Source organism: Cynoglossus semilaevis, chromosome 19 (genome assembly GCF_000523025.1).
Source record: "Cynoglossus semilaevis isolate Cse_v1.0 chromosome 19, Cse_v1.0, whole genome shotgun sequence".
NCBI classification, from domain to species: Eukaryota; Metazoa; Chordata; class Actinopteri; order Pleuronectiformes; family Cynoglossidae; genus Cynoglossus; species Cynoglossus semilaevis.
In genome coordinates this window covers 11,802,934-11,830,868 of record NC_024325.1, presented here as the reverse complement: position 1 = coordinate 11,830,868, position 27,935 = coordinate 11,802,934, and the positions used below count along the sequence as shown (strand labels likewise).

At 39.9% G+C, this 27,935-nt stretch overlaps 3 protein-coding genes and 1 long non-coding RNA gene across 7 annotated transcripts in view; 2 read left to right on the top strand and 2 right to left on the bottom strand.

Annotated features, from left to right (window-relative positions):
* doc2b (double C2-like domains, beta) overlaps positions 1-5,659 on the bottom strand; it is a 72,504-nt gene extending 66,845 nt beyond the window's left edge. Inside the window, exon 1 of the mRNA XM_008333006.3 lies at positions 4,753-5,659. Within this exon, the coding sequence (XP_008331228.1) occupies positions 4,753-5,119 (367 nt within the window). The 5' untranslated portion in view covers positions 5,120-5,659. The remainder of the gene's footprint in view (positions 1-4,752) is intronic.
* Positions 5,660-8,355: 2,696 nt separating this feature from the next.
* LOC103395337 (uncharacterized) lies at positions 8,356-16,858 on the top strand. The gene is made up of 3 exons (XR_523256.3): positions 8,356-8,426; positions 9,119-9,266; positions 16,722-16,858. It is a non-coding gene; the product is annotated as an uncharacterized LOC103395337 (long non-coding RNA).
* tmem248 (transmembrane protein 248) lies at positions 11,503-19,278 on the bottom strand. 3 transcript variants are annotated; one of them, XM_008333003.3, is made up of 7 exons: positions 18,921-19,278; positions 17,796-17,954; positions 16,794-17,082; positions 14,720-14,870; positions 13,567-13,750; positions 12,972-13,153; positions 11,503-12,313 (listed from the first exon to the last, which is right to left on the bottom strand). In XM_008333003.3, the coding sequence occupies exons 1-7, from the start codon at positions 18,930-18,932 to the stop codon at positions 12,259-12,261; spliced, it is 1,032 nt and encodes a 343-aa protein (XP_008331225.1). In that variant the 5' UTR covers positions 18,933-19,278; the 3' UTR covers positions 11,503-12,258. The 3 variants fall into 3 exon arrangements, with proteins under 3 accessions (XP_008331225.1, XP_008331227.1, XP_008331226.1); XM_008333005.3 differs by having other exon boundaries at positions 13,010-13,153; XM_008333004.3 differs by having other exon boundaries at positions 18,930-19,277.
* Positions 18,016-27,935, top strand: part of lig3 (ligase III, DNA, ATP-dependent) — a 16,971-nt gene continuing 7,051 nt past the window's right edge. Inside the window, exons 1-8 of one of the 2 annotated variants that reach the window (XM_025065961.1) lie at positions 18,016-18,033; positions 21,293-21,865; positions 22,314-22,442; positions 23,594-23,830; positions 23,918-24,069; positions 24,381-24,547; positions 26,652-26,729; positions 26,943-27,111. In XM_025065961.1, the coding sequence (XP_024921729.1) occupies positions 21,325-21,865; positions 22,314-22,442; positions 23,594-23,830; positions 23,918-24,069; positions 24,381-24,547; positions 26,652-26,729; positions 26,943-27,111 (1,473 nt within the window). In that variant the 5' untranslated portion in view covers positions 18,016-18,033; positions 21,293-21,324. Of the gene's footprint in view, positions 18,034-19,797; positions 20,141-21,292; positions 21,866-22,313; positions 22,443-23,593; positions 23,831-23,917; positions 24,070-24,380; positions 24,548-26,651; positions 26,730-26,942; positions 27,112-27,935 lie in introns of those variants that run through there. The other variant, XM_008333001.3, reaches the window with a different exon arrangement.

The window sequence follows — 27,935 nt, the reverse complement described above, 5'->3', positions numbered from 1 at the left end:
GAAAGGTGTGTGTGTGTGTGTGTGTGCACATAAATCTACCAACCCCAACCCATCGCTGCTGTTGACAAATAGAGCCGTGTGGTTTATCTCTCAAACACACCAGAGCTCAAAGTCTCCCTTTTTGTTGCGTATTTGACCATAAACAGGCATCACGTGATGTGGAAGAGGTCGGGTCGTCTGATTGGTCTTGAACAAACACCCCTCTAAGCTGCAGGAGGTGATGATGCACTTTTCCATTTCAATTAAAGTCAACGCTTAGTCACAACAGATCAGGAAAGTGTTGCTATTATGCAGATTTGAGCAGCAGGATCTTTCAGCCAGGATTGAGGCGTCCCTGGGTGATTTTGGCTCACAGGGGAGAACAGCATATCATCACCACACCTTCTCTGGAGGACGCATGCAGTTACTGGATCAAGTCCCGTGGGAGGTCCAGCAGCCAATTTGGGGCAACACTGGTTCTTTTAAATGACAAACAACAGAACGCAGACACTTCCTCTGTCGCTGTCATACGTGTTCAGGGTGTGTTTTTAAAGACTCTCTTCTATAGTGTGGGGCTTGTGTATAAAAATGGAAGCACCTAACAGACCTCTGCGAACGATTCAGTAGAATATGCTGACGCTGGACTGACATGTTTTTGAGTACAATAATAATAATGTAAAATAAATGAGTGCCTTTTCATCCCACAATGGGGAAATTTACAGCATGAGTCTTTGCAACTGACACAGACGGCCACAGGAGGTGCCATTCAGTACATGGTTGCAACTCAGACAGACATGCTAACCGCTGTACTATGGAACCACATTTGTGTGTATTTAAATTATCAGGCCAGATACTGATATTGGTATTAGTATTGGGCCCAGGTTCAGCCCCAATGAAAGTAGTAACTTATCTTGTACCTAACTATCTCCACAACTCAGACCTTAGTCCATCACCTGCAGATCTACTAAGATCTTAACTCCCTACAACAGAAAGGTGACGTTAAAACCTTTGAGGAAAAAAGAGAACACATCAGACATCAGATGCCTGATCCAGATTATTTGTCTCAAGACAAGAGCAGAAGAGTGTAACAAGTGGCTAGGTTCTGATGCAACATCCTGAAGGTTCTCAAGCTGCTGCTGCTGCTGCTGCTGCTGCTGCTGCAATAAAAGGAAGTTTCAGTAGCACGAAGATTAAGCAAAGAAAAACAAAGCTGTGAGGAAGGAAAGCCTTCTGTCTCGGAGGCTGAGGTAAAGCTCTCTAACACCACAGGTGATTTACTGTTTGCATCTGTGGCCTTATTCCTGTGCTAGCATGATAAAAGGATGGGAAACATGAGTTCATTCTGCGACACTCACTCAGGAAAGCAGTCACTGAGAATGCACTTTCATCGCTCTTGTGAAGAAAAAAATATTGATCAGATTTCATTTGTTAGTCAGTCTTTGCTTTTGTGACTCATCATGTTGCACCAAAGATTTCCAGCAGGGCAGGTTTTTAGCAAATGGACTCAAAAAATAAAAATCTCAAGGGTTTTTGAACTTCTTTCCTGGCTTTATTTCTTCAAAACAGACTAAAAGTTCCCCAACTGTCCCTACAAGCATGAAAGATTCAGAGGATTCAGTTCCACATTGGACACATTCCTTCAACTCCAGCTTTGTTTTGTACAAATGGCGTCCTGCTGACGTTCAGATTGATTGAAGCAGAGGTTAAAAGCTTCGGTCGTCTCTTCTCTTTCACCATGAGTGGAATAAATGAGGTAAAAGTGCGCGCACATTTTTTGGGCAGAAGGCTCTGAAAGTTTGACCCGCTGTTAGAAGACGAGTTGCTTGATGCAAATTGAACTCCTCGCTTTTACTTGAAAATAGCAGGCAGCCGCAAATGGACTGCACTTTACAAAAAGCTTTTTTTTTCTCTCCCTCCCTCTCTCTCTCTCTCTCTCTGTCTTTATCTTAATGGCCAACCCGCTTCACAATTTTCAATCACACATTCTCGCACTGTCCTTTAGTCCCCAACCCCCCCCCCACCCCACCATCTCCCGTGTTCACGTAAGGTGTTGGCCTGCAGACATCACCAGCAGCTTATGGCCACCAAAGCAACCCCTGTGGCTAATGAACTCCTCGTTCTGCCCACTGATCGACTGCTGCCCTCCTCTCCACTTAATTTATCTCCGCTATGATTGGCCGCACACTAGAGCTACAGGTAGAAACCACTCCCTGTGGTTTTCCGGCACTAAAGAAGTCAGTGTGTATTTAATATTGTGGCCATCAATAGAACGTGTTGCCTCCTATCTGCCCACTGTGGTAATACAAGTAAGACGAGCTGCCTACATGGATCACAGATACATGTGCAGTCTGTTGAACTTGCAAAAGAGTTGGTAGCACGAAAATGTATAGACGGCATAGCATGGTGTGAGGCTCCGTGTGTTTAAATATAGCAGGGGTGTACGTTTCAGTGCTGTCAGTGAAAAGTACAAAGCTGCGTGCACAATGTGCATTTATTGTGGACATTATATTGGTTTCCTGTTGCAAAATGATCTCTCAGTTTGAGGACGCAGCATTGGAAATTTGACCACAGACACTCGGAACAATGGACAGTCCCGGCTGTCAGTCACACGGTGTCTATTTGCTATATCATCTTCATTCATCTCTACTTAATACATAAATGTGAATCTGGGTGGGGTACATCCTGGACGGTCTCCGGTCCATCACAGGGACAGATTAAGTGTCCAGTTAATCTAATCCAGCATGTTTGGACCAAGGGAGGAAGTAAGAGCACCTGCAGTTGACCGGGATCAAACTGGTTTCAGGTTTGCTCGCTTTGCTACATTTTTTTGTTTAGTGTCACAGTTTTCTTGAGAACAGACACGTCTTTGATCAAACATGTCCGTCCAACTCAACATGTTAGTTGAGGACTATTGAGGAGTAAAACATGGAGCGTGTTCAACTGAAGTCCAAACCATAATCTACTCGTATTTACTGAATGGAAATAGCTGAAAAAATCTGCCTCCCATCTCACCACTCTCCGCACCACCCATCTATGCTCTCATCTCTCCCTGCCTCCCAGCCTCCCTGCCCCCATCGTCCTGTCATCCTCACTGACCAGGTCTGGATTATAGATGCTCTAAGCTCTCTCCCTACATCCCTTCGTTCCCTCTTCCCGTCCCTCTTCAGTGCTGCTCTGCATGGATTAACTCTCAGGGAAGCTGCACTGCTGTCACACATTAACCTGCCGTCACAAGTCTGTGGTGCACAGCAGTGGGGGCGGGGGGAGGGAAGGGGAGACGAGGGTGTTGCTTTTGGAGTCGACTGCCGACACACTGCTCAAGTGTTTTCACTGTTTTTTTTTGTGCACACTGTGAGCAACATGTTGCTCAGAGTGACGCTGACTTTGAGCCAATTTCAGCAGGGAAAAAACAGGAAGAAGTCCTTTTGGTGAAAAAGAATTTTGAGGGAAATAATGTGGCAGATTTTAGCATGTTCAAAGTCAGGCACGGGGGCTGTCATTGGTACTTGGAAAGGTTTCAAGTGGTCTGTCTGTTTTTCTGTTTATCTTTCTTATGGCTCTTCATAAACATAACATTTTTTCCACATCGGTTTGTTGTAAAATAACTTTCTCCTCGTTGATCTGTGTTTATTTTCATGTGCCTCAAGCAGGTTTTTGCAACATGTTTATAATTTGTTTGTTTGCTGAATATAAATTGGTATATGTAGGATATATGGTATGACATGATTTGTTTTAATATTGAACTGAATTTCATTAAAAATACCAATTAAACATACATTTATTATGCATGGAATAAATGGGTTCAAATACATTGCGTCAGTGTGAAACTTAATTACTATGTTAATTATCAGAGGGGCAGCGATTGGCCCCTGGACACCATCACATTATCAACCCGCTCCCTCACGCTTTAATGGCTGATCATTGGTATTCAAAAATGCAAACGTGGTGCATGACATTTGACAAGGACTATAAAAAGAATTTCTGTCAGAAAAAAAAGAGATAAAGATGTTTATAAATATGATGTGGCAGCTTTCAGCTATGTGACGAAGCGATAAGAGGTGTTTTCCTTTAATTGCTCTAATTGTCGATGATTCGTATTCAGCTGAGCGGACATCTTACGTGACATTTGACGAGGACTTCTAATTGGAGAAATCAGCGAGACAACCGAGACACAGACGCAGGTAGAAGTTGACCGTCTCACTGTGAGCCAGCACAGATGTGGTCAGACTGTCAGACAGCTGAAAACCTGCGACCAATACCAAGAAGCCATGAACGATTCAAACATGAACTGAGAGATTAGAGACTGAGCATCCTCTGTGGATGACTGAAGCTCAGGGAAAAACACACACATGAGCACACGCTGAAGGAACGCACGCAAAATTAAATCACATGTATTATTGTCCTTTCAGAGAAGAGGAGCAGCAGGAGGAGAGAGGAAGAGGAGGAGGAGGAGGAGGGAGAGCCGTCTTTTCTCTACAGCAGCAACAGTTGGCCGTCTCGTCGCCTCTAAAGAGTTCGCTGCAGCACAGACACACACACACACACATTTATACGTACCACGTGCACGCACAGACACATAGAGACGCAGCCAATTGGTGACAGAAAGACAGTGGAGGCAGGGAAAGAAAAGGTGAGAGGAAAAAAAAAGAAAAGGCGCACGGCTGAAGGAGATGCCTGGCAACCAGTGAGAAAGATGGAGACGCAGTGATGACAGGAATAAAGGTGGAGGTTGAAGTGGTTGGGTGGAAACACCTTCACAGGGTTAGCACTCACTCGAGTCGTCTGAGTCGTACGCCTCAACATCCGGCTCCTCGTCCCTCCTGGTGGCCTGTGGCGAGGCGGAGGAAGTGGCAGAGCCAGAGGCACCAGCGAACGCCCGGTCCGGGTTGTCTTCACTGGGTCGTTCATTTTCAGCTGTGGAGGAAGAGGAGGCAGGGAGGGTAGAACGCTGGGACCCGGTGTGGCCCGCCGGTTGTGGGGGCTGCTGTAGGGGCACAGCAGCAGCAGGGGGGAGGCCCCGGGGGTAACGGGGAAAGTAGTCTGAGATCTGCTTGATGGGCTGGATGGGTCCAGGGCACACGTCAATGGCCATGTGCTCCTGGATGCTGATGGTGGGTTTCGCGCCTTTGCGTTGTGTCATGCATGCGGTCCAGCCCGGAGCCTACTCCCAAATCCAGTAAGAAGCCAAAAAAAAAGTACAATAAGAAAAAAAAAAATACCACAAGCCAAGACCTCCTCTGGTGACTGAGTGAGGAGGTGGCTGAGCTCCTGCTGCCAGGTGGTCTGAGGATGTCACCACTCTGGTCTACATGGACATCTGTGGATTCTGCTGGTGCTGTTGCGTCTTTCAGTCCAGTCCTCAGACTCAGACCATGCTGTTTGACACACACACACACTCTCTCACACCTGCACACACTCTTGCAACTACTACCTCCCCCTGGGTCCGTCCTCCTCCTCTTCCTCTGTACCTCCACACGTCGGTGCTGCTCGTCTGTCTCAGACAGAGAGAGTGGTGGTATAAGTGTGTGAGTGTCAGCGAGGGAAGGGATTAGAGAGGGAGAGAGAGAGAGGGAGAGAGAGAGGGAGGGAGGGAGGATGGAGGGGAGGGATCAGCTGATGTCACTGCCTAGCAACCCGGTGGTAAACAGGAACCGTCGGGCTGAGGTGCTTAATTATGATATTAACCTCATCCATCTGTCAGGGGGAGGGCAGTGTGGTGCCAGACTGTGTCTCTCCAGCACTCCACGTGCAGGTCATCCATGTGTGTATACACATGAGTGTGTGTGTGCATGTGAGTGTAGTTCCATTGATGCCTGAATGACCTGGACAATGAGCCGTTAACTGGTGATTTGCATTGGTGATTCATGTCTAGGATGGCGGTCTCTCTCTCTCTATTCTTTTGTGCGTCTGCATGAAAATGTCTCTTCAGAGCGCTCTCACCTGAGGTGATATTTAAATCAGACTCACAGTCAAAAACATTCCCAGACTGAACACGCCCACAGATGGATCTGTCTGAGGAATCTTCAACCACTGAGAGCACGGCACACCAAGCAGGGCGGGTGCCAACCATTTGACCACATTAGAGAAAACAATCAGCCAGTGGCTGCTCCTACAGCTCATCTCAAACTGATGCCAACAACCATATGAGTGAATGGAGGAGTGGAGTAAGTAAAACCATAACATGTCATAGAAACAGAGGACGACTTCCATTTTGAAGTAGAAGTAAAATGTACATTTAGAAAAAGAAAAAAAAAAGAGAATAAAGTTGTATGATTAAGATGGAACAGATTAGAACAACTTTGTTAATTTGGTCTGGGTTATCTCTTCCTTTAATGAATTCTTTATTTGTTTTAGATACAATATAACATCTAATGTTTCTCTGTTCATTCTCAAACTCTGAACTAGTTTAATTTTAAAGGTGATATGGATAAAGATTTTTTTCTGTCTGACAAAAATACAAATGGACTGGTCCATCCAACCATACTAAATCTGTAATTCCAAATAGTCACTGTTATCATTTGGTCTATTTTCAATATTTTCTGCTGCCCTCCTGCAGCTCACATTTTGTAACAGAGTGGCTCCATCTCTCTGGAGGTTCTCTCCCTGTAGATCTACTAAAAAGCCCTTAACCTCTGTCATCACTTTCAATCAGTCACAATCTTAAGTGATAGAGAGGATGCATCTCCCTCTGGTGTCAGCTGCTGGCAACAGACGCAGAGCCAGATTGAGGAAACTTTATATGCAGAGGCGCTCACCACCCATAAAGCAGCTGCTGTTAGTTGTTGTTGTTGTTTTTTTTTACCTTTTTTTCACCTTTTTTTTGATGCACAAGTGAAAAAAGATGAGGTTCCAGATGTTTTCTCCTAAACACTGTGTGCTTCTCATCAGTCTATTTGATGTAGAAACACCAAAGCCAAGTGAGTAGCAGTGTGGAATTGTGGGTGTTTTTGAAGTGGAAGTCTCTCAATCCCCAGACGCCGCCAGCAATTATAGGCAATAATCAGTGAGCGACGATAACAATAAACACCAGAGGAGCAGCAGGAAAAACACAGAAACTCATAAATCCCTGAGCCTCGTCTGGCTAACAGGTAGCTGCAGTGACATCTCATTTCACTTTCACATGTTGGAGAATGTAGATGAGGGGTGCGTCCGTTATTCCATCTGAAAGTGGAGGAGAGAGTTTTGAATATGAAAAAAAACCCCACAAATTATTCTACAACCTAAATAATGTTGGAGAGTTATAAAAACCATGGTGTGCGGATCTTTGAGCTTAAAAAATCCACATTTTGGAAAAGGGCTGAAAAAAAACGAACTAAAATTTTATTGATTTATACTTGTGTTACTGTCCACAAATGTTGGTAAAACAAAGTCACATGACCTTTACATTACACTTTTTAGTGGGTTGTGATGTGACGATACACATTTTTTCTCAAAGTGAAATGAAATTTGAAAACATAATGTTGCCAGAATACATTTTAAAAATTAGTAACTACTCATTTGCAGGCGGTTGGTTTGATTAGAAGCATGCTGATTTCTGATTGGCTCCTGCAGATTTAAAAGTCATCATAAACCATCTGTTGGCAGCTGGTCGTTCAGACTGTTGTGTCTGAATGTTTCTGAACGTGACCTGATTTAAGGCTATTGTTTTTCCAAAGACTAAACTCTCATTTCCTGTTCCGTGCTTGTCAATCCAACTGCCCGCTGCTGCACTGAATCACATTTTGCCATTTAATCAACTTTATGAAGGCTCTTTGAAAACAAGTGCACACGCCAAGGTGACTCCTGGACAGTTTTAATACACAGACAGAAGGACAGAGGTTCTTTCTCTGTCTGTCCAAAAGAACCGGAATTAAGGCCAAGAGCTCGGACATGAAACACTTACTGTGTCTGTCGGTGAAAAGAAGACAGCATTAACTTTGTATGAAGAGTGAGAGTTTAAATAAAAGTTTTCGAGCCAATTTAACATTTTAGGCAAAGTTTCTCTTTGTTGGGATGGAGTTAATAATTCACCAACCCTGCAGCTCCCTTTGTGCCCATTAATTTTTATTTTATTCAGTCCTCTGCTGTGTCCACAGTCCATCCCTGTCCTTCATCATTAAAATTCTCAAACTCGTTTTTCCAGCAGGGTCAGGAATTAGCTGTGGGCCAGAGTAAAAATAAAATACAAAGACTATACCTTTAAAGTTCACCCATCAGAACGTCTTATATATTTTTTTTCCCCATTTATTTCTGGTGGTAAATAGCACCAAAACATGATATATTTTTTAAATATATTAATCCTGTATCGTACAGTTTGTAGTTTTTTACCAGATACTACACTGTGACACAATAGCATTATGGTTTAAAGTTGAGGTTTGTTTATAAGCGAAGAGAAGTTGGCAGGAAGTGACGTTTGTTCTCCTGTCGCAGCGTCGTTTCTGTCGTTGATCAACCGTGACATTTTCGAGGTAATTCTGACATTTTCAGAAGTAGAATTAAGAAAGTGAAATACTTTAAAACGTATTGTCTTACTGTGCCGATTGTTTACTCTGAAACCATTGAAATGTCGATTAACGAACTGCAATTCGTTTGAGCTGTAAATGCAAACCACGCTGTGTGGACATGGTGGACGTAATTTGACGTAAAGTAAAAATGCCATTTCCTAAATTTAGGACTTAATGTTGTTTCTGCCCGGAACCTCTTTTCCAATGCCGGGAAAACCCTGCAGCCCAGGTTTTGTTTGTTTGGTATTTATCAGCCGGAGGAAGGTAAAAGAGCTTAGTTGAAAACTACTACAAAAACGTGCCTTCTACTTCATATATCGGACAACTCTGCCCTCTAGTGGAATGAATAGAGAACCTCATCTAGGGAAGTCAAATCTAAGTGTGGAGAACAGTAGAGAGGAACAAATATTTTAGTTAAAAGTTGGAGATTGATCAGTGTAACACAGTTTTATTGCGTTTGTTTCATACATACATTTTTTGGCAAAATAATTGAGTTACTCTTTCTAAATTCCAAGTGAAAAATAAAACATTTAATTCGGTAATACACTTTAAAATTTTAATTATTGATGGTTTTAGTTGGTAGAAAGAAAAGGTTAGTGAAACGTGCATTTGTTTATCATTTGGAGAGTTTATTTCAACTTAAATTTCATTTACAGCAGTTCCACTGAAGAAGAAAACCATAATGGATTGGTTGTGACGTCCACAGCAACGTTAAACCTATGGTCCTATCTACGCTGGGTATGAGGAAGAGGATGATGCAGCTGGACAGTGCAGAAGGCACAAAGTTGGCTTTAATAGTTGCCGGTAAGCTCTGCAGACATGACAGAAAGGATAAAAAGGTGACATGGCGACCTCTGCTTTTTTTTTCTTACTCCAGTCCATTGCGATTATAGTGGAGTTCATTTTAAAAATCTAGTCCAGAAAGCTTGGTGATGAGTTCCGAGGAGCGCCGAGATGATGGCACCGATGCGGACTTTACAGCAGGACTAAACGAAACCAGCAAAAGGTTAAGGCATTTAGCAGTTAGATATGAAAACATAACCAAAAAAACAAAAACAAACATATTCAGACCTGGTGTGGGCATGTTTGGAGCTGATTAAATGTGGGCCAAGGATAGGCAATTAGACCTCATTATCACATTAAATGTGTCTGCTTACACCATCTAACCTTGAACATGGAAGTGAGTTGATACTAATTTGAGGAACACCAGATCTGAAGTGAGCCAAATATGGTTTAAAACGCTGATTATCAACACCCAACATTACATCACCTCCTCGTCAGTTTGCAACAGCGCCAGTGAATGCAACACATACATGCTCGGATATGATACAAAATAAAAATCTAGAGTTAGGAAGACTGTTTTGTCCTTTTGTTAAAAAAAAAGTCACTCATCCACTGACAATACACACACGCACTTCTACCTGTATATATTTACAGTCTGTGGTACAATTACATGACAAGATGTTTTAATAAACCTTATGTGAATCAGTTAAAACCATGTAAAAAAAAATCAACTCATCTGCTCAATGCTCATTGTTAAAGAGTACATTCAACAACTGTTTTAATTTAAATATGACAAGATATTGAAGAGAGAGGGAATACAAGTTACAGGAACTACTGAAAAAAAAAATATTGTTAAAGGCCTACTTAAGACTCATATTTTTTCTCTAGTTTTTGTGTTTATAGTTTCGCACAGATTTTAAATCGGGCTAGTCCAGTGTCGGTCCTTATGACCCATCCTGTCCACCCAGGAACACATTTAAAAAAATTGTTTAAAGACCATAATTGTTGAGACATTTGTGTCATATGTTGAAATTATCTTTATGCTAATCTCAAGATAGCTGCTGAGCTAGTTTTAAACGGTTGTTGTCTGTTGTTATTTTAGTTTTTGTTTTGTTTAACACTTTTCTTTATTCTTGCTTCATTTTTTTCTGGTTTTTAGCTCCAACTGTTCCTTGGCTTGGTTCTGAACCATTTTACCATATTATTTGATGTAGTCCTGAAAATTTAAACATGCCTTTAGAGCACCTGCATTATATAAATTAAAAATGTTGTATTGTTTGTATGTATGCCTAGAAATAAATGATTGTCAAATTCAAAGATCCTGTAGAATCAACCAAAACACCAGGTCCTAAATTCACTGTCAGTGAGAATAACCTGGCTAAATAAGGAATAATCAAGAAAGAGCAATAAAATAACTCTTAAAGCTGAAATTTCCACTTCCATAACAGAGAATTTTTCTGTGAACCAGAAAAAGCCTAAATTGTTCCAAGCAAACATTTTACATACTCACTAACATCCATAAACCATGTGTTTTTGTACATTTTCTTTAATAGAGAAAAATAAACAAACTTAATTACATTATTATAAATATATTAATTTTATAACCATAATAAAAGCTAACTTATATAGTTTTTTTTACAAGGAAGTCAGAATTCTCTGTTTTTCCGTAATTTAAAAGGAAATGGTAGGAAATAATTTTTTATTTAAAAACTTGCCTGTTTTGATAGAGAAAGTTTCAAACTTAACAGACTGCAGATAAGGCAAGATAACATGAGTGAAAACTAAAACTGGATAAATGCTGTAAAACAAGTGTGAAATCATTTAAAAACAAACACAACAACAACAAAAAAGGGCAGGGTGATACATTAAAGCTGCAGTGTGGAACCTCTGGGTACATTTGGGTGCCTCAGTTAAATCATTGGCACGAAGGTTCACACCACAAGTTAGTAGTTAGCAAGAGATCAGAGTGAAAAATCCCCGTGAAATTAACAAGATTGAGCCTTAAATGCTACAGATCAGGCTTGAACGTCAACATCAATAATATCATTACATTCCTCAATGCAACTTTAAACGTGGAAGGAGGTTTTGAATAAACAATAACGAATAATTTTAAAACAGACAGCAGGGTTTTTTGACGTACTTTTGCTGCTTTTACAGTGCAAACAGACAAGATTAAACCTGGTATTAATTGTTTAAAGGCCAATGTTGCTTTCAAATCCAAACTATGAGCGGCATCTTGTCTTTTTTTTAGTTTTAGTGCAGGTTCCATTTCTACTGTAATCTCTGTTTTAAAGATGCAGACGTTAAGATTAAACACACTCTCAGCAAAAATCAGCTCACCCTCTTCTCCCATGTGTTCAAGCACATTCAGGTGCTGCTTATGCTGCTTCCAGATGTTGACTGAAGTATGACAGGTTGTCTGTATGTGATTAGGAACCTTATCATTTTTTTTCAGAGATGTTCCTTGAATTCCTTTTCCACTTCCTTGTACTGTAGGAAAATTCCAAAATCCACATGTACGTTCAGGACGTTTCCCTCTGTTTTAAAACAATCTAATCCTCATGACTTTCCACTGGGACAATCATACACCATCTTCTCAATGGATTTAAATTGGTTTATTTTTTGTTTTTTTTTAGAGTTTAAAGAACACCAAAACTAGGTAGCTTCTCTCTCAGCCAGTGAAGTAAAAAAATGCGGGAGACTTCAATGAAAAAGCAAAAAATAATGTAGGAAAGTTGTGTTTATATCCAGACGTGGCACGAAGATTTCAGGCAAAAAAAACAAAACAAAAAAACAATCACCCTGAAATTAAAAAAAATCAAGAGTTCCTACAAATATTTACAGCACAGATACAGGCACTTATATATCTTTGGTTGGAGAAATCCAACATTGCGGGAGTTGAACGCATTCGCAGAGCTACTCTTAGTCCCTCGTACTGTAGTATGCTCACTAACAGACTAGCATGTTAATATTATATTCCTCCAGTTTCCCCTAACTCTGTCCGGATGTACAGTTACGTTCTGACATAACCTTTGGACGAAATCATTTTAACTCTCTGACAGCGCCACCTGCAACAGAGGAAATGACTCAGGTTATTGCATGCAGTTCAAAACAACACCACAAAAGCTTTAGAAGAAGAAGTGCCATTGAAAGATTATCATACTTTATATATTTATGTTTATATATGCATGTATGGATTAGGAAGAATAAATCTTTATAGATCTTGTTTAAATGGCCAACAGGAGGAGCCAAAGATTCATTTAATTTTATTTATTCATAAAAATCTATATCCATTAAAATAAAAGGCAGTTTCCTCTTGTTTACAAGCAATGGCTGTAAGTGGACCTATAAAATATTTATTTTTGCCATAAAATAAAGAGGAAAGGCATTTCATCTGTCATTATCAAACCCTCCTCTTTAATTAACCACACATTTATGGTGATGCTTTTGAAGACTCACTTCTAAAGAGTCAAATCAGTCTTTGCTATAAAGAAAAAAAACCTTTTTATCAAGCAGGCAGAAGGACAAAGAAGAGAGTGTTAGTGTTTTGACTGACAAGTTTAATTCAAATCCAGATTGAATTAGTCAGTATCATCAAAATCAAACAGTGTTGGTTACATGCCATTTGTTGATTAGAGTTAAGATCACAGGTGATAGGAGTTGTGATTGTGCTTGAATCAGCTCTTAAACCAATCACTGGTAAAATAACACGGGGTCTTAAACTACCTGTTGAAGTCATATAGCACTGCTGGTGTCTGTTGTACCTTCTCTGGGCAGAAGTCGCTGTTGGTTTGTCGTACTTTGCCTGGTCGCCCTTTGATGACTGCATAGCAGAACAGGGTGATGACCATCACAAACAGGAAGTAGCTTGTGTGCATGAGATGCAGGTTGATGAGAGAGCGGTCATCCTAGTAAAAAAGATGGGAAAGGAAATCAAGTCAAATACAACAAAATGCACCACTTATATTTAACGTATTTAACAATATTGACCTCAAAGTGTGTAACTAACTGTAGCAGTGTGGAGTAAAATGTAGGCAGTGCCCTCTTGTGGTCATACTGGATATGAGGTTAATTCAGTATATAACAAAAGTTAAATTAAATATTAGTATTTATTTTGTTTTATTTTAATTAGTGAGATGAAACCAACAGAATTGAATCAATGACCTTCTCGGAGGTAATGGCACTAACCACCACAATCAAGTCAACATTCACATCAAAAAACATTTGCGGTATGAAATTTAATTGTAAAATTTAATACATATCAGGTAAAAAAACAAATTTGCAATGACACATTTACCTACTATGACAAACGTTAACTTACGTCTGGTACAATGACAGTCAGTTTTGGGTTGAGTGCGTGATAAACTTTGCCGATTGCTCCTTTGTAACACCAGAGCGGGTTATAATCCTGACTGTACTTGGTGTCCGAGTCACGGACTGTGGTGAACACCTTGTACCAGGAGGTGGCGTTGGTGTAGGTCTCCGGTATGCAGTGTGGCGGCTGCCTGTAAAGAAAACACAGGGTTATGGTTGGCTGATGCTTCACAGCTGGTTCCTCTCTGGTCACAAGTGGTAACTTCTCAAAACAGTTGGGATGTGGTAACAATCTGTTTCAAATTCCAGCTGCTTCATGTGACTTTCTGCTCTGAGAGCGATCGACTTTACACTCTCATGTGTGAGTTTGCACCCAGCCCTGCCCTCAGTCCCTGTAGGAGCTGGACATGTGTGCTAACACACGGGACACAAAGAGAACAAAATGTTGATGGATGTTGTGGAACCAGGTCAATGTGTGTGGTGGAGATAAAAGCACATGTAACCTGACAGAATAGGCTCTGTTTTATTAGCGCACAATAGAAGAACGGACCAAAGGATTAGTCACGGCGATCACTGTGTTCTGTGAACTCTGTCTGCTGTGTTTGTATTGTTAAAGATTAAAGGATATCGTGTGTGATGGTGACGGGAACCGTAAATTGTGATTAACTGTGATCAATCGCATTATTTGTTAATTGTCTACAGTTTTTTTTAATACATCTCTTCACTTGTTTCTTGCTAGGTTTGGAGTAGTTGAAAATATTATGCTTTCTGTATTAGTCGAGTTAAGCTTTAAACATCCAATCATATCCAAAAGCATCATAGAACTAAAGAGAAAAATCCAACCAGCCTTGAATTTATCTTTAAGGACGATAAAAGGCACCAGAGAAACCAAACTATAATAAATCTACTGATCAAAAGGCTTTTTCTTTTACTACTTTTCACCCAACCCAGACATTAATATTCTCCTCCAAGTCAATATCATTAAAGACTGTAATTACTTTGATTGAACATTGTAAAGATGCCCCCACATGAACCCACCCCCAAAACACTGTTAAAGATCTAAAACATTCAATTGCTGTATTTAATTCAGTCTGTTATCACCCGGACTCTGGGCAGAGAAACACAGTCCTCCCCTGAGTCTGGGACACGGTCCAACTCACACTGTGACTGGGAAGATATTGCTGGCTGCTGTGATGGTCATGCAAGTGCTGAACACCACCTGCTCGCAGTGTCCGTGCAGCACGCAGTCGTCCGAGTTCCAGGACACAGGCAGGGTGAATGTGATATTTATTTCTTCGTGGGCTTCTCGGCCTGCAGACACACACACATACACACAGATGAACACAACAGATTATTTTTATTATGACACCAACTACTCCAGTCCCAGCTTCTCCGTCTGCACCACTTCTCTTTTTACAAATGCAAGACTTTATCTTACGGCCTTTTCTTTTACGTCCACAGTGTTTTCCTATTGAAAGGTTAACTTAGAGTAGGCTTGGTCTTGATTGGTCAAGAGCAACAAGCAGGTTTCTGGTTCCATAACACCTTGTCCTTTAATCCCAATGTGGATTGAATCAAGAAAGGCATCTAGTGTACAAGCTGTGCCAAATGTGTACCAGAGGTGGCACCAGGGAGAGGTTTGGGGTGTGAGAGATACATCTGGTAAAACCATAGCAGCCCTGTGGAACCTCCAATTGTGGATGTTATATATATGTATACACACCTTCCTGAGAATATTCCAAATGGCTACTTAAACAAAACAGTGACAGCAGGAAAAGTTAAAGTTTTGATCGCTCAGTTTTTATTACTGTGGATTAGAGGAGGAGCTGATAACAACTGGTCTCTGCTGCAAAGTCATGTGACCTGGGAGTGACAGCGTGTGATTACTGTAGTCAGACCAGAAGTGAGCAGTTTATGGTTGTTTGTTTTAAAGCAGATTAAAAAAAAAATAGTTTACACAGTAGACACATGCCACTCCTTCCTCTTCTGTGTCAAAGCCCTACTCTCACATGACTATTCACTCAGTCTGTATTTGTCGACTTTGAACGCCTGGATTTATGAAGTTTAAAATTTAAGACAAGGAAGTTACCGGTGTTGGAATGGTGCAGTTAAAGCAAAAGCAAAATTAAGAGACAAAAAAATGAATCCCATGGCAGACCGTCAAACAACAATGTCCCAAAAAATATATGTAATGAAATACAATAATCACCATGTTTTAGTTTACTAGTTCATTATAAAACCTGTGTCTGTGTAGTTGAACACAATCCTGATATCCTCACAGGGATTGAAGATTTTTTATAACCGTCATCACTGTGTTGAAAGGTTATTTTGAAGTAACTATATAATAGGTGAGGTGTAGTATTATTTTTTATAGCCGAGGTACAAAGGAATGAGTATTCTTGTAATAAGTTATCTCTTATCTCTTTGAAAAAGCTTAAAATAAACACAACAATCATATGTAAAGTTTTCTTTTTGCCCACTAAACTAGAATCCTCCATTATATTGGAAAAAAAGAAGTAAGGTTCACATACACCACGACAGGGTACACACTATGTACATGAAAATCTGAAGCATACAGAGGCTGTGTATTTACTTTACAGCTTGCTTTTAGCTCTGAAATCTAGAGCACAACTGAAAGAGAAAGGCATTATTGTTAGACAAAGCTACCACTGTGTGTTCATTCCAACCCAGCTCCACCTGTCATGGCTTTAACTTGCCTCATGGGTGATTTGATCAGCTCTAAGTACAGGAGTGAATACACACAGATACTCTGAGGGGAGATTACTCAGACTACAATTTCACAGGTGGTCTAGGGAGTCCTATAGGTACAGTTTGGTGTATGTGAGTGTGAACCCTGTGTCATGGTGCAGAAACATACTGGTGAAAAAATATACATGATGAAATTGAACTGCATTGAGCAAAAAAATGAACAAAACTTCAAAAGATATACGAGTTTGTTTGGGCTAAATTATTCCGTGTTTACTGCTCTTTTTTCCAATATATCATCCATGGAGAATCCATTTTTAAATAAAGCTCCAAACATTTGTTGTCAGAGTCTACATCTGGAGAAAGTATAATCGTTTGATGTTGCCTGATTACGGTCATAGACTCATGTGTTCCAGTATGAATGAGATCTGAAAAAATTACATTTGTGTACAACAGATACGTGCTGTCTTTGTAGTAAACCACTCTGAAGACAAACAGAAGAAACAGGCAGAGAAGCAGAGAACTCACCAGAAAGGCCAACCTGCTGCCCCAGCACCGTGGCGTACAGATGGGTGAGGTTACGAGAGTATCCTCCAAAGGGACGCTGGGGGTCCAGTGTGAGGGTGATGGGGACAGAGATGTTGATGGGGCCTGAGTCCTCCAGCAGGACCGGAGCCTGGGTGATAGACCGTGCCTGACCGCTGGTCACGACCATGCTCTCTGGCGTGGTTGACTCATTCAGACCGTGCTTTATCGTCTCATTCTCCGACACACAAAAGTCCAGCTCATTGAAGCGCAGCAGAAAAGTGTTCCAGTCCTGACACAGACACACAAGCATGAGGTGTAGTTCTGCCCGATTGGTTAGTACCTGTCCTCAGTAAATATTAGTTATAAAGGGACGCCAAAATAAACTCATTACTTAACTTGTGAAATTATCAAGACATCACATTGTAATGCACAGGCAGAATGCAGTGTATACCTAATAATTCCACTGTTCGTCCACTTATTGTTGCTCTAATACACAAATGACCCATGTTATTACAACATCAAAAATACATTTGTTGAGGCTTCAACTTCGGGTCGGATGCCCATCATAACAGCTTCATTGGGTGCAGGAACGTAAGTTTACGCCAGACAAACTGACCGATGCAATTGTCAAATGGCTGGATAGGGACTGTAGACTTTCTATACTTCATTCTCAAAAACCTGCATGTACTACCTGTTAAATAGCAAGATCCTGTATGCTTTTTCTTTGTGTTTGGCAGGTCATCACACCATGTTTCACCATTTTCATTCTGTTCAAATCTGTGCATATTTATATATATTTAAGAAAAAACTGCAGCTGATAAAAAGGGAACTTTTAGCAAGTTCATCAGCATAAAATGTCAAAGAAAAAACAAATGTGTCCTTGTGGAACGGAAACTCATGACTTGACCATTAGCGGTGAGCCACATTTCCCTAAGAGATACTTAAAAAGATTAGACTGTACAATTTAATTTCATCTAAAGAGACAGCGTTGCTGTGACTCACCTCTGTTAGCTCTGGAGATTTAATCTCCTTAATCTTAAAGAAATAACCAACAGTCAGGAAGGCGATGGCCAACGCACTGACACTGATCATAAAAATGACCAGCGGTGGACGGTTGTTGATGTAGCTTCTCAGGTTGTCTATAGGATTCAAGAGGAACACCTGCACAAGGACAAAAGAACAAATAAATTCAATCAGCATTAAAGCAACAAAATGGAATGGAGAAAAGAAGCAGAATGGCGTGAGTGTTTCTCGAATTCATTTTGTAGGTGTGGTTGACTTTCGGTCAAAGTATTGTTGATCATTGCATGACATGTGGTACTGCAGTTCTTGGGTATAAGAATAGTCTGTATTGTCATAAGAACATTATCCTGAACAAATAGCCAACTCTATTTACAGAAGCATATCCTTAACAGTGCTAATTTTACACACCCTAGGTTCCAAATATTGTGTTATGGTCCTCGACATTACTGTACTAGAGACTCTTCTATAAACAGGTTGAATAAGTTTTCATGAAAAGCTCAATCAGGATTTATTGTCATAAACTCCGACTTGAACCCTTCATCTTAGTGAGCAGCTCATGCTGAGCGCACGGAAACAGTGTACGGGGACGGCCATGCTCGATTTCGTCGTATCCCTGTGTTACAATGACAATAAAGACTATTCTATTCTCAATGGATTCGAACCTGCGAGTCCAAGCCACCACTGCCCCACTGACATCTTCACCAACCTCACCTTAGCATAGTTCCTGTTCCCAACACTCTATAACGTACAATTTTTTGACAAATAAATATAAATAAATATTAGTGAAATAACTCACTTTACGTCATCTTTCTGACTAAAGCATTATGATAATTTGAAAAAAGGTGTTCCAAAACGGCAATGTTGTGTTATGCTGAAAACATGGAACAACATGTTTTTGCAACGCATACAATGTTTTAACTGCGGATCTGTTTTAATAGTTCAATAATTGGCTCCTGTCCAGGGGCAGGTGACAGCAGCAGTCATCACTGTGACATAAACAAGCTAGCCAAAGGTGTAACAGCACCTTGACAGACGCGTTATTACACGTCATGCGACAAAGACATCAAGATTTCGTTGGGTTTTTTTACAAAACAAAAGACTTACACGTCTTACCATTTTCTCTTCCTGTACATGCGAATGCAGATGTTAACTGGGAGTTAGGATGAGGGCCACGGATCTCAGTTAGCCTGTGCTGCTGTTAGCCTGCTCGGAGCTCTAAAACCTCCGGGACACAGCGTTCAAACCCAACAAAAGTCGCTCTGAGTCCGCGGACAAGACCAGGCTTTTTGCTTTTAATGGTCCGCGTCCTCTCCTTCCCATTCTTCGCCCTTTAGTTCAAGGAAGGCCCGGGGAGAAGAAATCGGTGCGGTACTGTGTAATAACGTCAATAATATTAACGTATCTGCTTCTGCGTCCAATACACCTCCGCCTCCCTCCGCGTACACAAGATTTGCGTAGTGACCGCCCAACGCTGATTCTCGTAGTAGCTAGGCTTGAATTCGGTCGTTCCTGCTTAAAAGGAAAGCAGATGTTTACGCATATTCCGTAGACGCACGGACGAGCGCTAACCGTTTAGCAGTTCATGGACAACAATTACTACGTAGAAAATGCGTGTCGTCTTATTTTGTCAAATTAAATACTATTATTATTAATATAATAGTTACTATGATGAAGATGATTATGATGATGATTATTATTATTATTATAATTATAATGATAACACAAATGGCAATTACAGAGGTTATTATTAATATTATTATATTATTATTGTTATTTTATTGTCATTATACAACTCGTTGTGGGGTTCCGAAGTTATTTGCTAGTTATTAGTTTATAGTTAACAAATAATATCATAGTTATTTTGTGTTCCTTTTTAAGAGTTTGTGCTCCAGTCCAACAGATGGCGGTAAAACAAATTTGTTGCAGATTTAAGCGTAGCGTCATGACCACGTGATCCGTGGCCGCTCCGCCTTTTTGTGTCAAGCTCATCGGGGTCTACTAGAAAGAGAGCAAACACGGTTTTAGTTCATTTTCAAAAGTTATAGAACTAATTTAATGGTACTTTGTGTGGTACGTTCAATAGTTGTAGCCTTAAATGTAATTAAAAAGGCAGACAAATTCATATTTTTAACTAATTCAGATACTTTAAATACGATAAATGTTGTATTGACATAGACGAACACTTAATTTTGAAAACAATAACCGGAAGCACTATTGATTTTGTCCTGGAGCTAACTATCTTGACATCCTCCTTACTGTTGTGTATTAACAATGAGGATTGAGTGGGGAGTAATGTAAAATGAATATTGCTTATGTTTTCTACGGTAGGTCACTCAAAATGCTCAGAAATACTGGTTTATTTATAGTTATTTTCTAAGGTTACCTTAAGGTCTGTTAGCGAACTTGACTAGCTGTGTGTAGGTGGAAAACACTGTAGCGTGGCTAAAGCTATCACTGTTAGCTTTAAATTGTTCTCCTTCCACGTAGAACGTGGGTATTTCTCGTGCCACTATTGTTTAAACACTTTATGTAAACACTTAATTTGGCTTGGGAGTTTTTTTTTAGTCTGACCCCACAGAGTTTCCTTATCTTTACTTAAGTGTCACTTTAAAATCTCTTTTGCACAAATGCATAATTTTAATATTAAAATTGTAGTTATTTTATTCTTCTTCTGTGTTTATAATGTTGCACTACCTCCTCCTATCTTTTTACAGTGTTTTTACAGTTTACATTACGAGGTTGTTTCTCGGTATATATTATTGTATATATAGTTTTTTGTTTCTCCTGTTGTGCATAGTGGCTCTGTGGGAGCACCATCAATTTCGTTATACCCCCGTGTTACAATGACAATAAAGACTATTCTATTCTATACTAATGTATGAAACTTCAGACAACACGAAAAGGCAGATTAACATAACATAAAATAATCATATTCCAGGATAAATAAATTACACTACAGAATACTAACCCAATAGGTAAAAACATTTAGAACACCAGGAATTAAAAGGTTATATATAATAGCGGGTTTGAATTGCATTGATGACTATATATATATCAATATTTACATTCATATTTAATCAACACAGTGCATATTGGTTTATACACTGAGACAACTAACTATTTCAGAACTACTTCAGAAAATTACAATAAACACAAAGAAGACTTAGTAAAGAAGTTAGACGTGGACTTTAAACTTTGAATGATGTCTGTTTTATGACAAATTTTCAACAATATGTGCATTTGTCCATCAATGCTTATCTAAATATTTGAGAATTAATCAAATAATCTTTTTTTTATTTTAACACTGTTAACCTTTTTGTGTAACTCAGCCCTCTGCTGTTCTGACTCAGTTTTAGTTTTTATTTTAATCTTTTGTAAACTAAATGTTTGTTGATATGAATGTTATTGAAAAGCATCCTTTCTCAGAACAAAGGCCACTTCATTTGCTTAATGTGAATGTCTTTTTTCTTTTGTAGGTTTTTTCTAATTTTCCCAACAACAGGATTGGATGCAGAGGCCTCTCCGTGTGTTTACCTTGGGTCTTAGAAGTCTTGGAACACGTTTAGGGCCTCAGCTAGTCTGGAGAGATTTCAGATCCACTCCTGGATTATCCTTCTATGACCATCAGCCTGTACCCTTACATGCATCTAAAATTTATCGAAAATTGTGCCATTTGTTCTTTGTTTCCCACAAACAAAACTTCATCCACCCTCCCCACCGTACCTGGTTCTTCCTGCATCACAGCTTCTCAGACGAGCCCAATATGGCAGAACAGAGGTTCATTGTGGAATATGCTAAACGTGGTACAGCGGGCTGTAAAAAATGCAAGGACAAAATCGCAAAAGGAATAGTGCGTATCGGTAAAGTTGTTCCCAACCCATTCAGTGAATCTGCTGGAGAGATGAAGGAGTGGTACCATGTGAAATGTATATTTGAAAAGCTGGAAAGAGCACGTGCCACAACAAAGAAGATAGAAGACATCACAGAACTGGAAGGCTGGGAAGAGCTGCAGGACGAAGACAAGGAGCTCATTAATAAACATGTATCAGGTACAACTGCTGAATATTTTATATACAGTTGCATTGCAGTTTCCTAAATAAAAAGTGTTTATTTCTTAATCTATTAAATTTAAGATAGGAGTGTTTTTTAATTTGTAGGAAAGGGTTTACAAAGTGAAATAAAGGAAAAAAAGTTTAGAATGTGTAAGCATAAACTTTTTCAGTCTAATTTTAGTCTATGTTGTTTCATTTTCAATCTTATTTCCTACAGCAGTGTAGGCATCACTAGTCTTCTCTCTGGTGGATTACTAGTCCTAGAATAGTAATAGAGCTGACTGATGACTTGAATGTGTTGTGAATTTGAACTGCTACAATCTTTTTATGGGTTGAAAGCAGCACTGTGGTTAACTGCTACAATCTTTTTATGGGTTGAATGCAGCACTGTGGTCACTGTGGTCAGAGATGCATTTACTATAGACTGGAATCTTCTGTTTTGTAGACCTGATGGCCAAAGTCAACGCAAGTCCAAAGAAAAAGGTTCAAGCCAAGCTTAACACCACGGGCCAGCTATTGTCTCCTCCCGCCGACCCATCCCTGAATGCACCACGCAAATTCTCAGGCTTCACAGGTAAAAAAAAGAGTCAAATTTAAACTAAAAATTATAAATAATATATTACTTTTAATGTTGTATGAGGTCATTGGGAAATAATTGAATCAAAACAGCTTCTTACTCAATATACTTTATAAGAATAGCATTAGGTTTACCAGAGGGTATAATCAGATCAGAAAAAATAATACCAGAGGGTATAATCAGATCAGAAAATCTAACTGAACTGACATTAAGTATAGACAGATGGATAGATCCAAATGGAGTTGAATACATTTTCAAAAGAAAAATACAAGTGTTCCTGGAGAGATTCAAAAAATTTAGCTTCATCATCTTGATTATTACAACACTAAACTTCAGTCCCCTGGTTTTGGAAACATAAATAGCTAGCTTTTAGTTGAGTGTTTAGGTTAATACAGCTTTTATATCACAGTATTTCTTCTCACAATTAGGAAAACTATCATCTAAAGACATGTACTCGTCTAATTATCAAAACTTTTTGAGTCCAGCGACAATGTTGAGCTTCTTAACTGATTTTGGTCTGGATTTGTGATGAGGCACTTTATCTTTCTGTCTGATTTGTCTGCTAAAAAGCCTTGACGGTGAAGGCTGCTACTGGAGCAGCTGCTCGTGATTGATTTCATTCACAATACTGGTGACATTGTCCTGCTTAAACTGCTTTGCTGCAAAAAATAGACATGGAACTCATTCTTCTTTATGACCTAATTACTTAGAAGTGGCTACAATAAAAGAAAGTGGAATTGAAGTGGTAAAGTTTAAAAACAAGAGCATAAATATTATAGCGAGTCTTAAATAAGAAAAAAGGCAGAGCGAGGTTTGATTTGTATCTGAGCCAGAAGGGTTGGCTCAGTCCAGTTTGTTTCTAATGTCCAGAGAGAATAGATATGTAAAATTTAGATTTAGCTCTTCCAATTTGCATTGAACCCATTCACGTTTTGTCCAGTTATTCTTTTTAAAACTTTTTTTTGAGAAATCTGCAGCATTAAGCCAAAAGGGCTAAAACAAAGGCTGGAAACATTCAAGAAACAAAATGAACCCTTTACAAAATGCCAGGGCAATCACAAAACCTTGTTTAAACCACCTTGACTTTGCCTGTGTGCTCTTGCCCTGCCAAATTACTCTCATAACTTTTATTGTTCCACTTCACTCAGCTGCGAAGGCTGGCAGCTCCAGCAGCTCCTCCCCATCCACCCCCGCCACACCCTTTTCCTCCCCTCCGGCCAAAGCCAGCCAAGGCAGCCCCCTGTCCAGCCAGCTCTGTGACCCCCAGCACAAGGACTGTCTTTTCAGAGAGTTCCGGAAACTCTGCGCCATGGTGGCAGAAATCAGTGGCTACAACGCCAAGACGCAGATTATTCAGAATTATCTGAAGAAAGGCTCGTGTGGAGGTGTGTGTGTTTGTTAACATCTGCCACAGCCAGGCCTGAAAGACAAATGTCTCTTCTGACCAAATGTTTTCTTTCCTGCCTTCACAGATAAATTCCATGGAGACCTTTACTTGACAATAAAACTGCTTCTGCCTGGTGTTGTTAAAAGTGTCTACAACCTGAACGATAAGCAAATTGTTAAGCTCTTCAGCCGTATTTTCAGAAGCAACCAGGACGACATGGTGCGCGACCTGGAGCAGGTGTGTATTTACAAAGGATCTAAGTGAGAATGCATTTACGTACAATATAAATAAAATATAGTTTATTTTTATGCTTCCTTTTTTACACTATTGTAATAAAAACATTTGCTGGGAAATTCCTGCTACAACAATAGATCATAATTGAACTCAGAACTTTGCACTGACTTTGATTGTAATCACCTTCCATGAAATTGAATTTTCATGTCATTTTCGGCTCAAAAACTTCTTAAATCAGTCTTAGACATTGTTAATCAATGTGACGACAAAACAGTTGTAAAGTGTGTGTGTGTGTCCGTGTCTTTGACTCGAAGGGCGACGTGTCCGAGACGGTGCGGATGTTCTTCGACGAGAGTAAATCTTTTCCGCCGGCGGCCAAGAGCCTCCTGACCATCCAGGAAGTGGATGCCTCTCTGACCCGCCTCGCCTTGCTGACCAAGGAGGACGAGCAGCAGAATGAGCTGGAGGCCATTGCCAAAAAGTATGACATTACATTATCACATCAGTGTTAATAAGGCCAGGCAGTAAAGAAGTAAAGATAAGGCAATTCATTAAAAGAACAAGCGGTGCAGACCTGCTCTATTAAAACAGTTTATGACTCTTTTCTTTAGTGCATCCAAAAGCAACAAATCAAGTCCAGTCGACTTTATTTATATAGCTCCAAATCATAATAGATGTTATCTGGGGGCACTTTTCATATAGAGCAGGTCCAGACCATACGCTTTATGATTTTATTTATGGAGAGCCAGCCGCTCCCACAATGAGCCATCACATAGAGGCGGGGGTAAGGAGGAAGAAAAAAAAAAGTCCTCTAAAGAAGAAGAGACCTTGAGACTTCAGGATGATTTTACTCTTGTACTAAAATTTGGTCAGAAAACAAATGGTTTTCAGTCCACAGGACCAGAGCTGCTGGTGTAGTCTTATCAAGGCAAACACCAAAAACAGCCAATCAAGATACATAGTGATGTAGGCAGCAGCGAAACAAAGACTTATCTCTACTCTAATTAAAAGTTACATCTTTGGACCTTGGTGACTTTTTTTAAACAGTGACACAGACCTGGTGGTATGTCATCCGTCTTTCTGACTTTGACCTTTCCAAAAGAATTTAGTAGTTTGTACACACTTTACTTTTGGTACCAAAGTCCTTTAAAAAAGACATTGATTTTTGTCTGCAGTATTGACAAAAGGAGACATGGTTTTTGTTGAGACACAAAAATATTTTCCTTTAGTGACGGAGCATGGTGTTGTGATGGACTTTGGTGTGAGTGAATGCGTTGTTGAAAAGTGGGAAAACAGCAACAGAGTAAATGCCCTTAACATTAATGGTTGTTTCTTTTATTATACTCATGGTATTAAAATGAAGCTGTCACTGTTGAGTAAAAACAAGGGAATGAAGATTTTGCTAGGTAGAAATACCTGCAGGGAGCAACAGGAGGTAGAAGAGGGAGAGAGGATGAAGTAGCACAGAGCTCTGAGAAGAGGGGAAAAAAAGAGATGAAAAGAGTGAGGCCGAGGGGGAGAAAGCAGGAGGGAAAAGGGAGTTTTGTCCGTGTACTGTGGATAGAGCTTATGTCACAGAGCTGGAATATCAATACAGAGATCCAATCAGTGTCCAGTCACAGGTCAAATGACATTGAAACAGATCAGGACATTTTTTTGGTTCCTTTCTCTCAACGCACAACACAGGTGAATGCTCCTGTGTTCCATTTACTGCTTATTTTTTGGCAGAGCCATTTGCAAACTGGTTTCAGGGTCTGCACCTGTCTGGACATTTTCCAACATGGAATGTTTGGAATTACTGATTGGATTTCTTTGTAGTCTCAGGCTTTTCTAAAAGGAAAATAGAGGAAGAAGACATTGCCTTTTCCACCGTTTCCACCAGGTTTCATAAAAAAACGATTTATTTAAATCTGTTATCCAACATTGCACTTCATACATGCGTGTTTGAAGCAGCAGTCAGCAGAGTTTCCCTTTTCCCCTGTGTTTTGTTTAGTGGTTGATATGAGTGCACAGAATAGGAAACTGACTGTACAAGCAGCAGTGATCATAAGTCACAGTCAACAATGATCTACATACAGAACTTTGTTTTGTAATTGCATTCCGAACCTTTGTGTAAACAGCCAGTGAGGCTGATATGATAAATCTTGTTTTTCATTATATTTGTGTAAAAAGCTGAATTTATTTGTTTACTTCTGTTTGTTGACTCTGGCTTCAAGGCAGACACACATGCAGACCAACACACACACACACACACACACAGAATAGATATCATTTTCTTTGAGTCTACACAGCAGAAGATCCCACAGCTGGAGAGTGTTTGTAATAGAGTTGGTTTTTTCCCTCTGTGAAAGAGTCCAGACTAGACATGGTCAAACTAAGACCTTCAAATATAGGTACAAAGTTGTCCATCTTTTGGTTAAGATTGATTTCAATTCACCTTTTTCCTGGATTGCAATGCATCAACTTTAATATCAGTTGCTGCCACTAGATGGCACCAGATTTTTTGTTGCTGTTGTCATTACTAATAACTGGAGTTTGTACTTTGATCTGTGTGATGACAAGTCTAATCTCTCACTTCTCTGTAGATGCACCAGCAACGATCTCAAATGTATCATCCGACTGATAAAACACGACTTGAAGATGAGCGCCGGAGCAAAACACGTGTGAGTGAAAGAAAGTGAACTTTTTGTCATTGTGACACAGCAGGGAGCAGTGTGTGGAGACGGTGTCATGCTCAGTCCACCTCAGTGGCAACAGCTGGTGGACTTGAATCTGTAACCCTCCGGACCAAAGTCTGCTTCTTTACCCAGCAAGCCACCACTGCCCCCCTCTTTTTTTTTGTCCTTTGTCGTCTGACCATTGATTCTGTCTTTTAGCCTGGACGCTGTGGATCCAAACGCATACGATGCTTTTAAGGCCTCGCGTAATCTGGGTGATGTGATTGAACGAGTGCTGAGGAACCAGCAGGAGTCGACCAACGGTTCAGGGCCACGGAAACTCCTCAAAGTGGAGGCGTCTCTTATGACCCCCGTCCAGCCAATGTTGGTAAGTCATTTAATGTAGAAAGTAACCTTTCGCCTATTTTTTCTAACAAGTCTTTTTTTTTTTTGTCAAGATATGAAAATGTTTTACTTTAAATTTAGGCTAAGTTTTAGTTGTCTGAGTTCTATCTATGATCCTTTGACTGCTTGCTCATATAATTAGGTCACTTTCTCGATTTTTGATTAGGCTTAGTTTTAAATGTTTTCTGTATTTCTATCTAAAAAATAAAGCACACTAAGTTGTCAGAATTATACCATGATAAATGAGTCACAGGGGGCGCCCTGTCATGCGTATGAGACAATACAGATCTTCCATTTATGCATTTCCTTCCACTGATGACTGCACTTGTGTCCAATTGAAAGGATTCAGACCTGGAGGATAAATGACCCAATTTTAATTGTTACATCATTATACTTCAATTATGCAGTGCTGGTCCGATATTGTAATCACCAAGTCCTGCTTCAGGGCATGAACATACATGTGGGCTATCAGAGAGAGTAAACCCAGTAAATTAGAAATGGATTACCGATAAGAGGCAATAATTGCTGCTGTAATAGTTGAGATTAATAGCAGAGGAAGAAAGAGAGAGGGAGAGGGGTAAAAAACATGACACCCCAGTGTTATGACTGTGTTTTAATGGCACAGTGTTTACCTTGAAGTACTGCTACCAATTCCATTTCTTGCTGCAAACGGTCAAGATTTTAATTATCAGGATTCAAGAGAAAAGAAAATTCTTTCTTCTCAACTAATTCATTAATTTGGCTTTCACGTTTTAGCGCCCGTCTTAAATTAAGTTTCCAGTCAGCATTTGCAGCAGGACCCTGTGA

Coding starts and splice junctions, on each gene's coding strand:
- tmem248 (XM_008333003.3), bottom strand. Junction 13,154..13,566: donor TGACTGTCATTGTACCAGAC/GTAAGTTAACGT, acceptor CTTTTTTACTAG/GATGACCGCTCTCTCATCAA. Junction 12,314..12,971: donor GTGCTATATGACTTCAACAG/GTAGTTTAAGAC, acceptor CCTCTGTTGCAG/GTGGCGCTGTCAGAGAGTTA.